General features: G+C 44.4%; 1 protein-coding gene across 1 annotated transcript in view; it reads left to right on the plus strand.

The window, feature by feature from the left end:
- LOC311148021 (protein kinase C zeta type-like) overlaps positions 1–22,500 on the plus strand; it is a gene marked incomplete at its 5' end in the record, with an annotated part of 159,918 nt that overhangs the window by 100,031 nt on the left and 37,387 nt on the right. The window contains 6 exons of the mRNA XM_084184904.1: positions 8,525–8,656; positions 10,945–11,035; positions 12,390–12,442; positions 13,626–13,820; positions 18,062–18,159; positions 18,950–19,036. Coding sequence (XP_084041030.1) covers positions 8,525–8,656; positions 10,945–11,035; positions 12,390–12,442; positions 13,626–13,820; positions 18,062–18,159; positions 18,950–19,036 — 656 coding nt within the window. The remainder of the gene's footprint in view (positions 1–8,524; positions 8,657–10,944; positions 11,036–12,389; positions 12,443–13,625; positions 13,821–18,061; positions 18,160–18,949; positions 19,037–22,500) is intronic.

A 22,500-nucleotide genomic window follows, 5' to 3' on the forward strand; every position in this document is an offset into this window, starting at 1 on the left:
CCCTCACACCATCCCTCCCTCTCTCTCTCTCCATCCCTCACACCATCCCTCCTTCTCTCTCCATCCCTCACACCATCCCTCCCTCTCTCTCCATCCCTCACACATCCCTCTCTCTCTCTCCATTCCTCACACCATCCCTCCTTCTCTTTCTCCATCCCTCACACCATCCCTCTCTCTCTCTCTCTCTCCATCCCTCACACCATCCCTCCTTCTCTCTCTCTCTCCATCCCTCACACCATCCCTCCTTCTCTCTCTCCATCCCTCACACCATCCCCCCCCCTCTCTCTCTCTCTCTCTCTCTCTCTCTCTCCCTTCTCTCTCTCTCTCTCTCTCCATCTCTCTTTTTATCTCCATCCCCTATACAGTATAAACAGGTCATTTAGCAGAAGTAGGTCAGGTTTCTCCTCTCTCTCCATCCCTCTCCACCCCTCCCTCTCTCATCACTCTCTCTCTCCATCCCTCTCCTTCCCGCTCTCTCTCCATCTCTTCCCTCTGTTGTTGAGGAGAAAGATGCTTTGTGAATGCCTCCCATTTGACATAATGGGGTCCTTTAGTACCTCTGATGCACATGATGTATCAGAATGTCGTATTCCTGCCATTAGTGTTCGCAGCTACGAGCTAGTGCTCCATTAGGGGGATGACTGACTGGAGCTACTGTCTAGATTGTTGCTCCATTAGGGGGATGACTGACTGGAGCTACTGTCTAGATTGTTGCTCCATTAGGGGGATGACTGACTGGAGCTACTGTCTAGATTGTTGCTCCATTAGGGGGATGACTGACTGGAGCTACTGTCTAGATTGTTGCTCCATTAGGGGGATGACTGACTGGAGCTACTGTCTAGATTGTTGCTCCATTAGGGGGATGACTGACTGGAGCTACTGTCTAGATTGTTGCTCCATTAGGGGGATGACTGACTAGAGCTACTGTCTAGATTGTTGCTCCATTAGGGGGATGACTGACTGGAGCTACTGTCTAGATTGTTGCTCCATTAGGGAGATGACTGACTGGAGCTACTGTCTAGATTGTTGCTCCATTAGGGGGATGACTGACTGGAGCTACTGTCTAGATTGTTGCTCCATTAGGGGGATGACTGACTGGAGCTACTGTCTAGATTGTTGCTCCATTAGGGGGATGACTGACTGGAGCTACTGTCTAGATTGTTGCTCCATTAGGGAGATGACTGACTGGAGCTACTGTCTAGATTGTTGCTCCATTAGGGAGATGACTGACTGGAGCTACTGTCTAGATTGTTGCTCCATTAGGGAGATGACTGACTGGAGCTACTGTCTAGATTGTTGCTCCATTAGGGGGATGACTGACTGGAGCTACTGTCTAGATTGTTGCTCCATTAGGGAGATGACTGACTGGAGCTACTGTCTAGATTGTTTCTCCATTAGGGGGATGACTGACTGGAGCTACTGTCTAGATTGTTGCTCCATTAGCACCCTGCAAATAGGACCCTAACAAAGCAGAGTCATGTCAGTTCACAGCTCTCCACTGAGACTGAAGCAGACACTGAGAGGGAGAGAGAGAGAGAGAGGGGGGGGGAGAGAGGGAGAGAGGGGGGTTGTCCTCTAAAATGCATGACTAAATTGTTCTTAGTTTTGGTGTTTGGTTGACTTACAGAAGGGCTGTTTAGTTGTTCCATTGCTGTGTTCAATTGCACAAAGTAGATGTATTTAACCGTCATGTTAATTAATCGAAGAGTGTGCATGTCACAACAAAACATACATTTTTGTTGCATTGTTAGAAACCTTTTTGTGTGAACATGAATAAAACATTCCTGTTCACCTGCAACTGAATATGCCATGTAAAAACCCCAAGCTGGAATAACAATATATAACGTCTGTTATCCAACAGAGTTGTGGGGAATGTCTGTCGCTGTGGCGGCCAGTCAAGGACGTCTCAGAGGTTGATTTCACCTCTGACTCAGGGCCAACCGCATGCCGAGCTAATGCACTTTAAATAGGGCTCGTTCCACATTGCTTCCCTAGCACTGTCCTAGCGCTTAGCAGCATTTATGGGGCCCAGCCAAGGCCAGCCAGTGGAAGAAGTCTATTAGCCATTTTGGAGCTGACAGTGAGCTGGCTCAAACAGGCGATGCATCCTAAATGGCACCCTATTCCCTACATAGTGCACTACAAAAGGAATAGGGTGCCATTTGGGACTCTACCAGGGACCTTTTCGGGGGCCCTCGATAGATACAGGCAGATAATTTACTGTCCCATCAGGGAGGAAGAGGGAAGAGACTAGTAGTGTACACTTTGGGTATATGTTTCACTGGTATAGGCCAAGTCCTGAACTGTGTGGAGAGGATGATTTAAACTCAGAGGCTTTTAGGCATTAATTTGCTCACTGATTCCCTCGATACGCAACCGTAAGTGCTTTAAGTGACTCTTAAATTGCGGTAAATCACAAACACATCCAAATAAGCACGTTTCTAGTCGAGACCAACAAATGTTTTGTCTTGTAGACCTTACATCTCGAGTTTTCAGTCCCTCAGTATCTCCTCTTTCCTCATCTAGCTGTAGCTTTGTTAGTGTCTTTAGAACATGGAACACAGCTAGCTGTAGCTTTGTTAGTGTCTTTAGAACATGGAACACAGCTAGCTGTAGCTTTGTTAGTGTCTTTAGAACATGGAACACAGCTAGCTGTAGCTTTGTTAGTGTCTTTAGAACATGGAACACAGCTAGCTGTAGCTTTGTTAGTGTCTTTAGAACATGGAACACAGCTAGCTGTAGCTTTGTTAGTGTCTTTAGAACATGGAACACAGCTAGCTGTAGCTTTGTTAGTGTCTTTAGAACATGGAACACAGCTAGCTGTAGCTTTGTTAGTGTCTTTAGAACATGGAACACAGCTAGCTGTAGCTTTGTTAGTGTCTTTAGAACATGGAACACAGCTAGCTGTAGCTTTGTTAGTGTCTTTAGAACATGGAACACAGCTAGCTGTAGCTTTGTTAGTGTCTTTAGAACATGGAACACAGCTAGCTGTAGCTTTGTTAGTGTCTTTAGAACATGGAACACAGCTAGCTGTAGCTTTGTTAGTGTCTTTAGAACATGGAACACAGCTAGCTGTAGCTTTGTTAGTGTCTTTAGAACATGGAACACAGCTAGCTGTAGCTTTGTTAGTGTCTTTAGAACATGGAACACAGCTAGCTGTAGCTTTGTTAGTGTTCTTTAGAACATGGAACACAGCTAGCTGTAGCTTTGTTAGTGTCTTTAGAACATGGAACACAGCTAGCTGTAGCTTTGTTAGTGTTCTTTAGAACATGGAACACAGCTAGCTGTAGCTTTGTTAGTGTCTTTAGAACATGGAACACAGCTAGCTGTAGCTTTGTTAGTGTCTTTAGAACATGGAACACAGCTAGCTGTAGCTTTGTTAGTGTCTTTAGAACATGGAACGAACACAGCTAGCTGTAGCTTTGTTAGTGGCTTGTCTTAGAACATGGAACACAGCTAGCTGTAGCTTTGTTAGTGTCTTTAGAACATGGAACACAGCTAGCTGTAGCTTTGTTAGTGTCTTTAGAACATGGAACACAGCTAGCTGTAGCTTTGTTAGTGTCTTTAGAACATGGAACACAGCTAGCTGTAGCTTTGTTAGTGTCTTTAGAACATGGAACACAGCTAGCTGTAGCTTTGTTAGTGTCTTTAGAACATGGAACACAGCTAGCTGTAGCTTTGTTAGTGTCTTTAGAACATGGAACACAGCTAGCTGTAGCTTTGTTAGTGTCTTTAGAACATGGAACACAGCTAGCTGTAGCTTTGTTAGTGTTCTTTAGAACATGGAACACAGCTAGCTGTAGCTTAACACAGCTAGCTGTAGCTTTGTTAGGGTTCTTTAGAACATCTGAAGATGTTGTGGCTCTTTTAAAGAACAAGGGGCATATGTTATGAATCCTCGTTTCTCGTCTGCTATGGAAATGCTCTCCCCAAAGTCTTGATGGGGAGTGCCGAATGTCTGTCTTCAAAGTTTCTCACCTCAGAACAGGCGCCTTAATTACTCGCCCACAGTCTGCGCTGAGCAGAGAGGGAAAAATGTTTTTGGGACAAATAAGTGGATGGCTTGATTTATTTATGACTCGCCCCAACCTCTCTCTCTCCCGCTCTGCCTATCTCTCTCTCTTTCGGTCTCTCTGTCTTTCCATCTCTCTCTCTCTCTCTCTCTCTCTCTCTCTCTCTCTCTCTCTCGCTCTCTGTGTGTCGCTCTCTCTCTCTACCTCTCTCTGCTTCGCTCTCTTTATCGGTCTCTCTCTCACTACCTCTCGATCGGTCTCTCTGTCTCTCTCTCTCTCTCTCTGTCAGTTTGGGCTTGGGAGCGGTGGGGTAGTGATAGCTAATCTTTGAAGTGCGTCTCCACGGAGTCTCCATAGCAACAGTGCTTTTGACTTATGCTGTGAACAATAAAAGGCCACTCTAAAATGTGCAGATGTCTCAAGTTTTGAGGGAGCGTGCAATTGGCATGCTGACTGCAGGAATGTCCACTAGAGCTGTTGCCAGAGAATTGAATGTTAATTTCTCTACAATAAGCCGCCTCCAACGTCGTTTTAGAGAATTTGGTAGTCCGTCCAACCGGCCTTACAACCGCAGACCACATGTAACCACTCCAGCCCAGGACCTCCACATCTGAGGAGTTTTTCTGTCTGTAATAAAGCCCTTTTGTGGGGAAAAACTCATTCTGATTGGCTGGACCTGGCTCCCAAGTGGGCTCCCAAGCCTTCCCAGGCCCACCCATGGCTGCGCCGCTGCCCCCGTCATGTGAAATCCATAGATTAGCGCCTAATGAATTTATTTAAATTGACTGATTTTACTTATATGAACTGTAACTCAGCAAAAAATATTAAATTGTTGCATGGTGCGTTTATATTTTTGTTCAGTATAATACCTAGTAATGATTATACTGCCAGAAAGATTAAAATCTAATCTTTCTGGTAAAAATAGTTGCTGAGGTGTAGTCACTTTTGAGCACACAAGCTCAAGTACACAATACTAATATGTATAATATAGTAAAAATCAAATTATAAACAACTTACTATAATATTTAACCTAACTGTAAATACATATGATCATACTTAGTGACAGTACAAAATTGGCACCATTTTGATAAAACTGATGATGGTGCATTTTCTGCCCAGCGACACACAAATCAAATCAAATTTGATTGGTCACATACACGTGTTTAGCAGATGTTATTGCGGGTGTAGCGAAATGCTTGCGCTTCTAGCTCCGACAGTGCAGTAATATCTAACAAGTAATATCTAACAATTTCACAACATATACCCTATACACACAAATCTGGTAAGTAATGGAATTTAAGAATATATACATATATGGACAAGCAATGACAGTGGCATGGACTAAGATACAGAATAATATTATAGAATAGAATGCAGTATATACAGTGAGGGAAAAAAGTATTTGATCCCCTGCTGATTTTGTACGTTTGCCCACTGACAAAGACATGATCAGTCTATAATTTTAATGGTAGGTTTATTTGAACAGTGAGAGACAGAATAACAACAAAAAAATCTAAAAAAACGCATGTCAAAAATGTTATGAATAGATTTGCATAAGTATTTGACCCCTCTGCAAAACATGACTTAGTACTTGGTGGCAAAACCCTTGTTGGCAATCACAGAGGTCAGACGTTTCTTGTAGTTGGCCACCAGGTTTGCACACATCTCAGGAGGGATTTTGTTCCACTCCTCTTTGCAGATCTTCTCCAAGTCATTAAGGTTTCAAGGCTGACGTTTAGCAACTTGAACCTTCAGCACCCTCCACAGATTTGCTATGGGATTAAGGTCTGGAGACTGGCTAGGCCACTCCAGGACCTTAATGTGCTTCTTCTTGACCCACTCCTTTGTTGCCTTGGCCGTGTGTTTTGGGTCATTTTTAATGCCCTGGCTGAGGGAAGGAGGTTCTCACCCAAGATTTGACGGTACATGGCCCCGTCCATCGTCCCTTTGATGCGGTGAAGTTGTCCTGTCCCCTTAGCAGAAAAACACCCCCAAAGCATAATGTTTCCACCTCCATGTTTGACGGTGGGGATGGTGTTCTTGGGGTCATAGGCAGCATTCCTCCTCCTCCAAACACGGCGAGTTGAGTTGATGCCAAAGAGCTCCATTTTGGTCTCATCTGACCACAACACTTTCACCCAGTTCTCCTCTGAATCATTCAGATGTTCATTGGCAAACTTCAGACGGCCCTGTATATGTGCTTTCTTGAGCAGGGGGACCTTGAGGGCGCTGCAGGATTTCAGTCCTTCACGGCGTAGTGTGTTACCAATTGTTTTCTTGGTGACTATGGTCCCAGCTGCCTTGAGATCATTAACAAGATCCTTCCGTGTAGTTCTGGGCTGATTCCTCACCGTTCTCATGATCATTGCAACTCCACGAGGTGAGGTCTTGCATGGAGCCCCAGGCCGAGGGAGATTGACAGGTCTTTTGTGTTTCTTCCATTTGCGAATAATCGCACCAACTGTTGTCACCTTCTCACCAAGCTGCTTGGCAATGGTCTTGTAGCCCATTCCAGCCGTGTGTAGTTCTACAATCTTGTCCCTGACATCCTTGGAGAGCTCTTTGGTCTTGGCCAATACTTTTTTCCCTCACTGTACATATGAGATAATATTATAGAATAGAATACAGTATATACATATGAGATGAGTAGTGCAAATTTAAAAGACGCCATTCAAAAGCCTGCTGGCTCGGTACAGCTTCAGCTTTAAGTAGGAGGTAATTTCGTCCCTCTGTGACCAGGAGAAAGTGGTCTTGTTTAAATTCTACAGAATGATTTTGTATTTTTTCCTGTTGAGAACTCTAAATCCATCTGAGAACATCAACAGTGAGATGAGACTACTGTGTTTGCTGCAATCCCTAGAGTCTCCCATTTCATATATACTGTAATATTGTAAGCGCGGGCTGCGAGGTTCACTGCCAGGGGAGTTCGGTCCTTTGTCTGGATAGGCATGAAAATGTGACGTGGCGGATGTGTTGTTGCCTACCCTCACCATCTGGGGGGCGTCCCGTCAGGAAGTCCAGGATCCAGTTTCAGAGGGAGGTGTTCAGTCCCATTGTCCTTAGCTAAGTGATAAGCTTGGAGGGCAATATGGTGTTGAACGCTGAGATGTAGTCAATGAACAGCATTCTCACTTTGTTGTTCCTTTTGTACAAGAGGGAAAGGGCGGTGTTGAGGCGGTATGCAAATAGAAATGGGATTATGTTGTTGATGTGAGTCATGACCAGCCTTTCAAAGCATTTCATGTCTACAGATGTGAGTGCTATGGGGTGATAGTCATTTAGACAGGTTACCTTGGCGTTCTTGGGCACAGGGACTATGGTGGTCTGCTTGAAACATGTAGGTATTACAGATTAGGTCAGGGAGAGGTTGAAAATGTAAGTGAAGACACTTGCCAGCTGGTCAGCGCATGCTCTGAGTACGCGTCCTGGTAATCCGTCTGGCCCTGCGGCCTTGTGAATGTTAACAGTCGTGCGGAACAGCTGGTGCTCTCACGCATGGTTCAGTGTTGCTTGCCTCAAAGCAAGCATAGAAGGCATTTAGCTCGTCTAGTAGGCTCACGTCACTGGGTAGCTCGCGGCTGGATTACCCTTTGTAATCCGTGATAGTTTGCGAGCTCTGCCACATCTGACGAGCGTCAGAGCCGAAGTAGTAGGATTCGATCTGTATTGTCGCTTTGCCTGTTTGATGGTTCGTCGGAGGGCATAGCGGGAATTCTTAGAAGCGTCCGGATTAGTGTCCTGCTTCTTGAAAGCGGCAGCTCTAGCCTTTAGCTCAGTGGGGATGTTGCCTGTAATCTATGGCTTCTGGTTGGAATATGTACATACAGTCACTGTGGGGAGGACGTCATCGATGCACTTATTAATGAAGCCGGTGACTGATGTGGTAAATGCCATCGGATGAGTCCCAGAACATATTCCAGTCTGTGCTAGTGAAACAGTCCAGTAGCTTACCATCCACTTCATCAGACCACTTTCGTATTGTTCATCAGACCACTTTCGTATTGAGCGTGTCACTGGTACTTCCTGAGTTTTTTCACCTCTAGTTAGTGACATGCTGGTAGAAATGAGGTAAGACGTATTTGAGTTTCCCTGCATTAAAGTCACCGGCCTCTATGGCCCTATACAGCTCATTGAGTGCAGTCTTAGTGCCAGCATCGGTTTGTGGTGGTAAATAGACAGCTACGAAAAATATAGATGAGTTGCTGTGACTGTTAGTTAAAGGGAAGACTACAAACAAGCATGCTCCCAGTTGATGTAAGATGCCGCCTAGGCTTAACTCCACCCTGCCTCCATCACTATCACCTTCTTCATGTGTGTCTGCCTCGCCTCCATTGATTCTCGATCAATGACTGCGATAGTATCACCCCATTGTCATGAGCTCAGACTGATAGTGTAACAATCCATGTCTGTCTGTCTGTCTGTCTGTCTGTCTGTCTGTCTGTCTGTCTGTCTGTCTGTCTGTCTGTCTGTCTGTCTGTCTGTCTGTCTGTCTGTCTGTCTGTCCCCAACAGAAAGCGTACTGTGGCCACTGCAGTGAAAGGATATGGGGGCTGGGGACGCAGGGCTACAAGTGTATCAACTGCAAACTGCTGGTCCATAAGCGCTGTCACAAACTCGTTCCTCTGACCTGCCAAAGGCATATGGTGAGTACCATAGAAATAGAATCTCATTCTAGTTCTGTGCTGAGTACTCTGGCCAATCCGTCATGTCAAAGCATCGGAAGAACGTATTACATGGACACTTCACATACTGCAGTGCAAAAGGCTTTTTAGAGCATTTAGAGTCTTCATAAGCGCTTCATAGATACTTCATAAACTTAAGTGAATGTCTGAATGAATGATTTGGGAGGGCGAATGAGTAATATTTAACTGCTTTAGGTTGCAAATTTTTTTTGCATTTGAACAATTCAACTTGTTTAGAGTAAAAGATCAAGGTGATCAATTAAATTATTCACAAGTCTAAATTAAACATTACTATTGATGTTCTAATGTGTATTTGTAACATAATGAATGCTGTTCTGCCCCGAGCGGGGATCGAACTAGCAACCTTCTGCACAACACATACTGTATATAACTCAAAAAGCCAACTACCGTAGCCAACAGAGCAAAATACTGGTCTGTCATTTCATGAGAAACAGTTCGCAATGTACTCCAGCCAACATGCCACGGGCAAGTTTCAAACCCACTACGTCTCAAATGGCACCCTTTTCCCTATGTAGTGCACTACTTTTGACCAGGGCCCATAGGCAATATGGTGTCATTTGAGACACACACATACTGTAGTGTATACTGAAACATCACGTGGTTGATCTCTAGTTACAGACTGCTAACAAACAGAAAGAAGCTAAGGGGTCCTTGCAATCAGCCCATTTGGCATTACGATTAGAGCTAGCCTCAATATGAAAGCCTGTGGACGTTCTTGTCAGGGACAAGCTAAAAGAAGGTGGAGGGTTCTGTGTCTGCACCACATACTCTTATGACTGGTGTCCCCCAGGGCTTGGTTCTAGGCCCTCTCCTCTTCTCTCTATACACCAAGTCATTCAGCTTCGTCATATCCTTACATGGTCTCTCCTGTCATTGCTATGTGGATGACACTCAACTGCTTTTCTCCTTCCCCCCCTTCTGACACCCAGGCGGCGACACGCATCTCTGCGTGCCCGGCAGATATCTCAGCTTGGATGTCGGCCCACCACCTCAAGCTCAACCTCGACAAGACGGAGCTGCTCTTCCTCCCGTGGAATGCCTGCCCGCTCAAAGACCTCTCCATCACGGTTGACAACTCCACGTGTCCCCCCTCCCAGAGTGCAAAGAACCTTGGCGTGACTCTGGACAACATGCTGTCATTCTCTGCAAACATCAAAGCAGTAACTCGCTCCTGCAGGTTCATGCTCTACAACATCCGTAGAGTACGGCCCTACCTCACACAGGAAGCAGCGCAGGGCCTAGTCCAGGCACTTGTCATCGCCCATCTGGACTACTGCAACTCGCTGTTGGCTGGGCTCCCCACTTGTGCCATCAAACCCCTGCAACTTATCCAGAACTCAGCCTTCCCAAGTTCTCCCAAGTCACCCCACTTCTCCGCACACTCCACGAAGCTCTCATCCACTACAAGACCATGGTACTTGCCTACGATCGAGGAACTGCCCCCTCCCCCCTATCTTAAGATAAATGCACTAACTGTAAATCGCTCTGGATAAGAGCGTCTGCTAAATGACTAACATGTAAATGTAAAGATGGGTATCTAAGCCGTTAGCCCTACAATAGGCACGTTCAAACAGAGGCGGAGAATCGAAACCGAAAGCCAATAATTTTCACTGGTGCCCACTTAGGGTAGTGTCATTTCAGCCAAATTATATACAAAATAACAAATTAAATCCTAAATATCAATTTTAAATAATAGCGTATGCTAGCAATGCTAGCACTGTAAATTAACTTACTCTGCATAATTTGCGCTTCTGAAGAGGTATGGAAGGGGTGGTTGTTTTTGAAAAATCTACGTCTAGTGACAGCCAATCAGAACAACGTGAGCGAGGCCTGGAATCCAGGGCTAGACTACAGCAAACCTGGTGCCGAAAACCCAGTTCAATAGTCAGATGTAATAATAGGCTGTTTTCTTTAATGTAATCTGACGATGCTCTATCAACAAACACTTTGATCCCCTTTGAAAAGACAATGCCTCATGGTTAGAACCGCATTAAAATTATGTATATAAGTGCTTTGTCGCGAGAAATATGCAGACTTCTCAACTTTTGTGGTCTTTTATTTTGTTGAAAAGATACCTCCATGTGCCTAAGATGTCTATCAACGTAGAACCTCTTTAAAACGGAAGCCTCTTCTTCCCAGTGTCTCCAAGGACCTAGTCATGATTTGTTTGATACTCTTTGGCAGCCTCAAAACCATGTTGCGGCTATTTGCCTGTCTTCTCTTGGCAGGATCCAGTCATGCCATCACAGGAGCCCCCTTTAGATGAGAAGAGTGAAGAGGTGGACCTCCCCCCTGAAGACACAGAGGATACAGATGGAAGTCAGTTCCTATCAAATATTGTTTCTTTCAATATAGACATAACGTGAGAAGTAGGATTCTTGCCGTCTCAGTCTTGGTCTCAGTGCACTGGGTTTGAGTCTGGGCCTGTATGCAAAAAGCATAGTATGGGGGAGGGGTGCTGATCTTTCTCATTCATTATGAAAACGTAAAACTGATCCTAGATCAGCACTCCTGCCCCGAAAACACTTTGTGAATACTCATTTCAAAGGCTTTAAAGACACTATTCAATCAAAACCGATAACTAGATTTCCAGGTTTGTAAAAAAAGAAACAAAGAAAAGAACTCATGTTTGAATCAGCATGTTGTTTACAGACTGGTCCGAACGTTTACTTTCAATGCACTATTCTGCACAGCGCAATTTTACAAATATGAATTGAAGTCGGCCATTGTCTTTCCAAGTGTGTGGTTTTTCTGCCAGAATCAGCACCTTGAACCAGATGCACTGCTGTGCACAGGGCCTTCACCTCTCTTTGTGCACTGGTTCTGTCCAGTCCAGTATAGTCTAGTACTGTACAGTCCACTACAGTATAGTCCAGTACAGTATATTGATAGTACAGTATAGTCCAGTATAGTATAGTAACACTACTCACCAGTGACACCAGTGACCAGTAGGCTAACCTACTTGGGCAGAGGCAGCTCACTCTGCAGATCATGGTGCCCTCTGCTGGCCACAAGGGTGAACTACATGTCCCACAATGCTCCCTTGATTATGGGAGAATCTCAATTGCATTTCCTTGATTCCCCGCGCCCTCTCTCCCGCCTACTTCTTAAAACCCATTGGATGAGGTCAGAGGTCCCTTCCCTCTGATCTTCTCATCCAATGGGTTTTGAGAAGGAGGCGAGGAGAGAGGACTCAAGAAATCAAGGAAATGCAATTGAGATTCTCCCATGGACTCTTTCTCAATGAATCTTTCCTCGATTCCTTGTATCCTCTCTCCTTGTCTCCTCCTCAAAATAATTTTCAACCTTTTCCTTCCAATATGGTTGAGGAGGCGAGGAGAAAGGATGCAAGGAATCACGGAAAGATGAATTGAGATGGAGCCATGGATTCTTGAGGAGTAGCCTGGTTGGTCCTCTGTAGATCAGTTGGTAGAGCATGGCGCTTGCAACTCCAGGATAGTCGGTTTGATTCCCGGGACCACCCATACGTAAAATGTATGCACGCATGACTGTAAGTGGCTTTGGATAAAAACATCTGCTAAATAGCATATTATACTGTATATTATTAAATGGAGATGGCTTTAGACAAAAGATCCTTAGGTTTTTAATGCCCAGTCCTCACTGCATAGAACCTTCCATCACAACTCAGGTAACAAGTTGTTTCTCTCTTCAGTAACTTTCCTACCACACAGTCGCCAAGTGGACAAAGTGGAAAAGGACTCAAAGGTGAGTTTATTCAGACACACAAAGTCAATCAGTCAGTCATGCATTCTATTATGATATGGACATATGGAGTGTTCTGGTATTCTAGAATGTCAAATATTATATTCTGTTTGTAGAACACAGAACACAGAACAGGCAGCCCATACTACACTTAAGAAAAATATAAACGCAACATGTAAAGTGTTGGTCCCAAGTTTCATTAGCTGAAATAAAAGATCCCAGAAATGTTCCATACGCACAAAAATATAATTTATCTGAAATGTTGGGCACAAGTTAGTTTACATCCCTGTTAGTGAGTATTTCTCCTTTGCCAAGATAATCTATCCACCTGACCGGTGTGGCATATTAACTTGCTGATTAATCAGCATGATCATTACACAGGTGCACCTTATGCTGGGGACAATAAAAGGCCACTCTAAAATGTGCAGTTTTGTCACACAACACAATGCCACAGAGTGCAATTGGCATGCTGACTGCAGGAATGTCCTCCAGAGTTGTTGCCAGAGAATTGAATGTACATTTCTCTACCATAAGCCGCCTCCAACGTCGTTTTAGAGAATTTGGCAGTACGTCCAACCGGCCTCACAACCGCAGACCACATGTAACCACACCAGCCCAGGACCTCCACATCCGGCTTCTTCACCTGCGGGAGCGTCTGAGACCAGCCACCCGGACAGCTGATGAAACTGAGGAGTATTTCTGTCTGTAATAAAGCCCTTTGTGGGGAGAAACTCATTCTGATTGGCTGGGCCTGGCTCCCCAGTGGGTGGGCCTGTGCCCAGTCTTGTGAAATCCATAGATTAGGGCCTAATGAATTTATTTAAATTGACTGATTTCCTTATATGAACTGTAACTCAGTAAAGTCGTTGAAATCATTGCATGTTGCGTTTATATTTTTGTTCAGTACATTTTATTGGATTTTCTCACACAAAAATGTCACACAGGTTCTTATATTCGTATCTTTTCAACACCTTATAATATAAGATGTTTTTATAATATGTTAGTATTGTATTTACATGTCCATGATTCCAGCTCTATGTCTATAACCATAAGGTTTTCCTGCAAGCCTGGCGAAAACCTTCGGATCGAAAACGTTGCACTTTTAATAAACAACAGGGGCATTCAACAGTGTGCTGGTATCTGGCTCTTTTATAACATTTATTTCCCATCCAAACCCCCCTTACAGGACATCAAAGCGGTGGTGGACGGGATCGACGGCATCAAGATCTCCCAGGAGATGACGCTGGGCCTGGGGGACTTCGACCTGATCCGGGTGATCGGCCGCGGCAGCTACGCCAAGGTGCTGCTGGTGCGACTCAAGAAGAATGAACAGATATACGCCATGAAGGTGGTCAAGAAGGAACTGGTTCATGACGACGAGGTGAGAGGGAGGGAGGGAGGGAGGGAAGGGGGAGGAGGAGAGAGAGGGAGGGGGGAGGAGGAGAGAGAGGGAGGGGGAGGAGGAGAGAGAGGGAAGGGGGAGGAGGAGAGAGAGGGAAGGGGGAGGAGGAGAGAGAGGAAGGGGGAGGAGGAGAGAGAAAGAGAGAGGTAAAAAGAGGAGAGGATCTGGAGTAGAGGGAGGGTCCATGGAAGCGGGAGATTAAATGAGAAAAACAAGAGAAAAGAGAACTGGAAAAAACATGAGGAGGTGTGATGGAGGGATGAGGAAGACAGAAAGTTATTGTAAAGTAAATTGGCCTTAACGAGGAAAATTAGGAGTCAAATGGATATAAAGACAGGGAGAAGAACTGAGGAAATACGTAAGGAGTGTAGAGGGAAGATTAAATAAAAAACGGAGGTTGATGAGTTTGAAGAATTATTGAGCGATATTTTAGTTTCCACCTCTAGGTGGAGCTATGGCGTTACTATTATGCCTAGCACACATCTGACCGAACTACTACAGAGGGCGAGGACAGGTGTTTGTGATTTGATTATCCTCTAATCATAGAGAGAGAAGCCTCTCTTGGCTCGTAAATATTTGAGCTCTTCAAGTTTCAATGTATAACTCAGAGACAGACAACACTTCAACCAATTATTCTTGTGGAGAAGACCATTCCTTCTAAAGCATTTTACATGTTAGGCATTTAGTAGACGCTCTTATCCAGAGCAACTTATAGTAGTGAGTACATACATTTTCGTACTGGGCCCCTGTGAGAATCGAACCCACAACCCTGGCTTAGCAAGCGCCATGCTCTACCAACTGAGCCACACGGGACCAGTCAACACTCAACATGCTGTTAAAGGGGCAATACAGGATTGGTACATAAAGTGGTTACATTTCTCCTGCCCCATCCCTCAACCGTTTACCAAAAGCAGTGGCGGGGTGGCTGCTTTGTTTGCCCTTTTCATGGAATTATGTCTGTGTTATCTTACACCGTACGGCCCGTTCAGTGATTTTATAGATCTCTCATTATCGATCTCTCTTTATATATCTCTCATTATCGATCTCTCTTTATATATCTCTAATTATAGATCTCTCCCAATGTTTTTAGTGGGGATCACACCGTAACGATTCTATATATTTATGAATGCATATACAATATGTGGTTACATTTTATTTGTCATATGCTTCGTAAACAACAGGTGTAGATAACAGCACAGTGCCAGGCTTAGCCAAACAAAGCCTGGCCCAGATGTCAGACAGACGTCAGAGACAGACAGACAGACAGACGGACGGATGGGTGTGTTTACATATTAAAACCTTTTACTGCAGTGGGCTAAATCAGGGTCACACAGTGTGTTTCTTGGTAGTTAAAAACAAATCTACTTTGAAACAAAAGTATACACCTCACACACATGGTTATGGTCTTTAAAAAAGAAGACACCTGTACCATGTCAGATATAGAGTTGAAATGTATTACGTTTTGAGTTTGCATCCCAATATTACACTTTATATACATCACAGAAGACTGAAATATAACAAAACCGTTTGACATAAAAACACCAGATTTTCGGCTGTTTTTTTTAAAGGATGTTTATTATGAAAAATATTAATAACATTCTACCCATGATGCCACTAGAGGGCGATTTGGTCATTTGACTGCAGGAAAGGGTTTAAAGGGGTCACTGCTGGCCATGTTTTGGGCCTGATGAGGAATGGGAGGGTATTTTAGGAGACAGTACCTGGCCTGGGTTCAGCCTAGTCAGTCCCTGGGAGTCAGTCCCTGGCCTGGGTTCAGCCTAGACAGTCCCTGGCCTGGGGTCAGCCTAGTCAGTCCCTGGGAGTCAGTCCCTGGCCTTGGTTCAGCCCAGTCAGTCCCTGGGAGTCAGTCCCTGGCCTTGGTTCAGCTTAGTCAGTCCCTGGGAGTCAGTCCCTGGCCTGGGTTCAGCCTAGACAGTCCCTGGCCTGGGGTCAGCCTAGTCAGTCCCTGGGAGTCAGTCCCTGGCCTGGGTTCAGCCTAGACAGTCCCTGGCCTGGGGTCAGCCTAGTCAGCCCCTCGGCTTGGTGCTCTGTCCCTTTCAGGGCAGCCAAGGCTACCAGCCAAGGCAGCCAAGGCCCAGCTTTAAGAAAGAAGCAGCAAAATGGCCGCCCAGCCAAAGCCAGACAGGTTGCTATCATAGATATAGAACCTAGAGGGTGCGCCTCCAATCTTTGCCATTGATCCATAGAGATGTAAAGAGGGCACACTGCCGATTGCCATTGATAGCTTCTGTGACAACAAGGCCAGAACCACTGAAGGCTAGCTCCATTTTAAAGTAGTGAATTATGTATTTGTTCTTTGTGTATTTCTATGAGTTGATTGACAGTTGGTAAACAACAGGGATAAAGCCATAGAGATGGATAGATAGTGGAGAGACCCACCCACCCAAACACTAGACCCACCCACCCAAACACTTTCAGAAGAGAAAGTATAAGGTCACGTCCTGGAAAAGCAACAGATGTCTGTCTTCATCTGTGACTTCCCAGTGCAATCACAGCTAGAGCTCTGTAATCTTCTTACCGTCTGTTGGCACTGGCCTGGGCTTGCCAATTAATTGCTCTCTGACCTCCAGGGGACCCCATTGATTTTGTTAGTCACTCTCACTCAGATATCATATTAACATAAATCATGGCAAAATGTGTAGAATTGCTGAAAATTAGCTTTAAAACTGCAAAGATTTCTCTCCACCCCATTGCAAAAATTGGTAGAATTGCAGGAAATTAGCTGCAAAACGGCCCCAAAAAAATCCATGCCCCATGGTAAAATGTGTAGAATTGCAGGAAATTAACATTAAAACCAGATTTTTTTCTCTACGCTCTAAAAAATGTTGCCCGCAGGGTGGGGGGTCCCCCAACCAAATCTCGCTAATGGGTCTCAAAAGGGTACATGTGTTCATGAGCTTGGGTCCCAGGAAAACACTGAATTTCTCATTTGTGTCCCAGGCTGAAAAAATTGAAGAACCCCTGGGTTAAAGGGCTGTTTGAGGAACTTAGAGTGGAGCTCCTCATTTTACCTGTTACATCTAGGTGGCAATTGTGTGATTTGGACGTTGTTTATTTGACATGCATGAATGTTTTAGTGTGATGTTCATACATACTGTCCTTCTTTTTACTTCTTCATTTGCCAGAGGAAGAGAAAACATAAGGTGCCTCTTTCTCTAACTAGTGGTCCTATTTGTGATTGGCCCCCTTAGTTCTCCCTTATTCCTTAGCATTAGATTATAGTCCAGTTGTACTATCAAGTAATGACCTGAAATGAATGCCGTAGCATGTACACACTGAAACGTTCCTTCAACTGTGTATTTTTGAGATACTTATTCATCCCATATTTTCCATGTATGTCTGTGTTCCATTTCTTCTGTTTTATGCCTTCTATTTTATTCATTGGAAAGTAGACAGTTTAAGTCATCAGTAGGGTAACTACTATCTACGTCATAACCTAAATTGGATACATTTTCTAGTCAATTTACTCAGTCTTTCCTTGTTCATTTAAAGGTAGTCTAATCTAAAGGGTTGATACCAGTACGGCAGAAATCCATTGGGTGGAATATAGTGGCTTAGAGAAAATAATGTTATTGTACATGTATTGTACTGAGCAATGAGAAATTAAGAAAATGGCTGCTTTGTGTTGTGATGTCCTCTGGGGAACTGAGTTGACAGCACAGATACATGAAAGGCAGAGCAGGTAGTCTGTCTGCTATGACATGATTCTGCTACTGTATGGATACAAACAATGGTTGCTAATGTGTTGTCTTCTCAACTCTCTCTCTCTCTCTCTCCCTCCCCCGCTCTTTCTTTCTTTCTCTCTCTCTCTCTCTCTCCCTCTTTCTTTCTCCTCTCTCTCTCTCTCTCTCTCTCTCTCTCTCTCTCCCTCCCCCGCTCTTTCTTTCTTTCTCTCTCTCTCTCTCTCTCTCTCTCTCTCTCTCTCTCTCTCTCTCTCTCTCTCTCTCTCTCTCTCTCTCTCTCTCTCTCCCTCCCCCGCTCTTTCTTTCTCTCTCTCTCTCTCTCCCTCTTTCTTTCTCTCGCGCTCTCTCTCTCTCTCCCTCCCCCGCTCTCTCTCTCTCTCTCTCTCTCTCTCTCTCTCTCTCTCTCTCTCTCTCTCTCTCTCTCTCTCTCTCTCCCTCTCTCACTGATTCTCTCCCTCTCTCACTGATTCTCTCCGTTTCCCCCTCTCTCGCTGATTCTCTCTGTTTCCCCAACAGGACATCGACTGGGTGCAGACAGAGAAGCATGTGTTTGAGCAGGCGTCTACCAATCCGTTTTTAGTGGGCCTTCACTCCTGCTTTCAGACAGAGAGCCGGTAAGAGGCAGACAGAGTGTATGTCCCAAATGACACCCTATTCCCTATTTAGTGCACTACTTTTGACCAGAACCCTATGGGCCTTGGTCAAGAGTAGTGCACTATGTAGGAAATAGGGTGCCATTTGGGACGAGCCCAGATTCCAACATGTTGCTTTTTTACATTGAGAATGTGTTCTGAATGACATACCGTGGCTAAATAAAGGTAAAATGTATACATATTTCTGTAGTCGTCCCACTGGCCTTGGAACTAGGCAACTTAATCGCTCACCATTAGACCTCTGTTCATTTTCAGTGTGAAGTAAGAAACTACGGAGCTGTGGCTTCTGTGAATAGTGACGCATTCAATGTCAGACTTCTCATTGTAACTTAAAGAAATGTACAGTGGTAGTCAATTAGAGGTAGGCCATGAGAGTGTTTACCGGAAGACCATGAACCATGACCAGTAAAACCAAGCACAATGTTAAGAGGCATTGGGGACAGTCATTTTTACCCAGGCTTTTTTTACTGGGGGTTTTTAGCTCAAAAATTACTTTTGTGTAAATAATTCACCAAGTTTCACGAAGACATTGATTGTTACAAAGAACTTAAGCAAGATAAATTATAATTCAATTGAATTGGCATTCAATTTCCATGCAGCCTCCCCTTGTACAATGACAATACTTGACTATTATTTGGGAAAATGGCAATCTTGGTGCAAGGGCCACAGGCTACGTTCGACCTTCAAACTCCATACTCCCAAGGCTGTTTGTTTCCGAATGTCTTCTCCTTCCCTGTTATTCCGATTATAGGTTATTTCTCGTGATCGAGTACGTCAACGGAGGGGATCTGATGTTTCATATGCAACGGCAACGGAAACTACCAGAAGAACATGCGAGGTAAACAAACAAACAGACATCCTCCTCCAGTTCCTCCGGTACTTCAACAGCATACGGATAGAACCCGTCAATCAACCCTCATGGCTCTCTGCCATTTCCGCTATAAACTTATCAAATCAAATTTTATTTGCCACATGCGCCGAATACAACAGGTGTAGACATTACAGTGAAATGTTACTTAGCACTTAACCAACAATGCAGTTTTTAAGTAAAAAAAAAGCTAATAATTAAAGAGCAGCAGTAAAATAAAATAACAGTAGGGAGGCTATATACAGGGGGTACCGGTGCAGAGTCCATTTGTTTTGAGGAGGAATAGGCCCTATTAGCATCCCAACATGATGGGCACATCGGTGAAGTGGATGAAGTTGGCGGTATCGCCGTATTCTCAAGTCCCAATCTCTCAGTTCGTCGCCACCGTCCTCTCTCTCTCAGTTCGTCGCCACCGTCCTCTCTCTCTCTCTCTCTCTCTCTCTCTCTCTCTCTCTCTCTCTCTCTCTCTCTCTCTCTCTCTCTCTCTCTCTCTATTGCACATGGAATTTAACAAAGTGAGGGACAAGGAGAGGCCGAGACACTTCCTGAAATAGCATCGCTGAAGCTGTACGATGACACGCAAGCAGGCAGCCCTCATAATTGGATTTCGGTTAAGTTGACGTGGGGCTTGTTTTTTTCTCGTACAGAGAGTGCTGTTCAGGGAGAAACTGGCCTGGAACAGAAACAGCCTGTGATTAGTAGATTGGCACTATTTTGGGGCGGCTGCTGCAAAACCACTTTGATTTACTTTACTATATCTTAGGATCTCCTGTTTTGTTCCTATTTTTTTTTCCGGATAAAGCTACTCTCCGTTTGACAGTCTGTTAGCGTTTCCGTGGAAGGGCAAGTCGAACAAAATTCTCCTGACGTGCTCTTTTGAAGAAAAAAATGATCATTACGTTGGCAAAATATAATTAGCGCTCATAATTCATTGTGCCTGTCTATGTAGTTTCTCGGAGCACGCTGGTGATAAACTTGGATCAAAGGCAGGATATTTTAGAGAGGCAAGGGCCCCCACTGGCTCTCCATCTGTATGCAGTGGGCCCCAGCCCCGTCCATGCACAGCGGCATGGTTATCACCGATAATGATGGTACATATTCATGAGGCATGCTCTGAGAGGTCCCTGGGTGGGTTCCCCTGAGGGGGACGATGGTGGAGGTGGTGATGGTGGAGCTGACAAGATGAATGCACAACACCCAACACGCAACACTGCTCAGTGAAGCGCTGCTCTCTCTCAGTGCACTCTTTCTCTCTCTTTCTCTCTCTCTCTCTCTCTCTCTCTCTCGCTCTCTCTGTGCCCTCTCTCTCGCTCCCTCTCTCTCTCTATGTGCCCTCTCTCTTTCAATTTCAATTCAATTTCAATTCAATTTAAGGGCTTTATTGGCATGGGAAACATATGTTAACATTGCCAAAGCAAGTGAAGTAGATAGTAAACATTACACTCAGAAGTTCCAAAAGAATAAAGACATTTCAAATGTCATATTATGTCTATATACAGTGTTGTAACAATGTGCAAATAGTTAAAGTACAAATGGGAAAATAAATAAACATAAATATGGGTTGTATTTACAATGGTGTTTGTTCTTCACTGGTTGCCCTTTTCTTGTGTCAAAAGGTCACAAATATTGCTGCTGTGATGGCACACTGTGATTTTTCACCCAGTAGATAAGGGAGTTTATCAAAATTGGGTTTGTTTTCAAATTCTTTGTGGATCTGTGTTATCTGAGGGAAATATGTGTCTCTAATATGGTCACACATTTGGCAGGAGGTTAGGAAGTGCAGCTCAGTTTCCACCTCATTTTGTGGGCAGTGTGCATATAGCCTGTCTTCTCTTGAGAGCCAGGTCTGCCTACGGCGGTCTTTCTCAATAGCAAGGCTATGCTCACTGAGTCTGTATATAGTCAAAGCTTTCCTTAAGTTTGGGTCAGTCACAGTGGTCAGGTATTCTGCCACTGTGAACTCTCTGTTTAGGGCCAAATAGCATTCTAGTTTGCTCTGTTTTTTTGTTAATTCTTTCCAATGTGTCAAGTAATTCTCTTTTTGTTTTCTCATGATTTGGTTGTATCTAATTGTGTTGTTGTTGTTGTTGTCCTGGGGCTCTATGGGGTCTGTTTGTGTTTGTGAACAGAGCCCCAGGACCATCTTACTTAGGGGACTCTTCTCCAAGTTTATCTCTCTGTAGGTGATGGCTTTGTTATGGAAGATTTGGGAATCGCTTCCTTTTAAGTGGTTATAGAATTTAACGGCTCTTTTCTGGATTTTGATAAGTAGCGGATATTTTTGCAGAATTCTGCATGCAGAGTCTCAATTTGGTGTTTGTCCCATTTTGTGAATTATTGGTTGGTGAGCGGACCCCAGACCTCACAACCATAAAGGGCAATGGGTTCTATTACTGATTCAAGTATTTTTATCCAGATCCTAATTGGTATGTCACATTTTATGTTCCTTTTGATGGCAGAGAAGGCCCTTCTTGCCTTGTCTCTCAGATCGTTCACAGCTTTGTGGAAGTTACCTGTGGCGCTGATGTTTAGGCCGAGGAATGTATAGTTTTTTGTGTGCTCTAGGGCAACAGTGTCTAGATGGAATTTGTATTTGTGTTCCTGGCAACTGGACCTTTTTTGGAACACCATTATTTTTGTCTTACTGAGATTTACTGTCACGGCCCAGGTCTGACAGAATCTGTGCAGAAGATCTAGGTGCTGCTGTAGGCCCTGCTTAATTGGTGACAGAAGCACCAGATCATCAGCAAACAGTAGAGATTTGACTTCAGATTCTAGTAGGGTGAGGCCGGGTGCTGCAGACTATTCTAGTGCCCTCGCCAATTCGTTGATTTATATGTTGAAGAGGGTGGGGCTTAAACTGCATCCCTGTCTCACCCCACGGCCCTGTGGAAAGAAATGTGTGTGTTTTTTGCCAATTTTAACCACACACTTGTTGTTTGTGTACATGGATTTTATAATGTTGTATGTTTTTCCCCCAACCCCACTTTCCATTAATTTGTATAGCAGACCCTCATGCCAAATTGAGTCAAAACTTTTTTTGAAATCAACAAAGCATGAGAAGACCTTGCCTTTGTTTAGTTTGTTTGTCAATTAGGGTGTGCAGGGTGAATACGTGGTCTGTCGTATGGTAATTTGGTAAAAAAAACAATTTGACATTTGCTCAGCACATTGTTTTCACTGAGGAAATTAGCTAGTCTGCTGTTAATGATACTGCAGAGGATTTTCCCAAGGTTGCTGTTGACGCATATCCCACGCTAGTTATTGGGGTCAAATTTGTCTCCACTTTTGTGGATTGGGGTGATCAGTCCTTGGTTCCAAATATTGGGGAATATGCCAGAGCTAAGGATGATGTTAAAGAGTTTTATAGCCAATTGGAATTTGTGGTCTGTGTATTTTATCATTTCATTGAGGATACCATCAACCCCACAGGC

Source organism: Coregonus lavaretus (genome assembly GCF_964263955.1).
Source record: "Coregonus lavaretus genome assembly, chromosome: 20".
NCBI lineage: Eukaryota > Metazoa > Chordata > Actinopteri > Salmoniformes > Salmonidae > Coregonus > Coregonus lavaretus.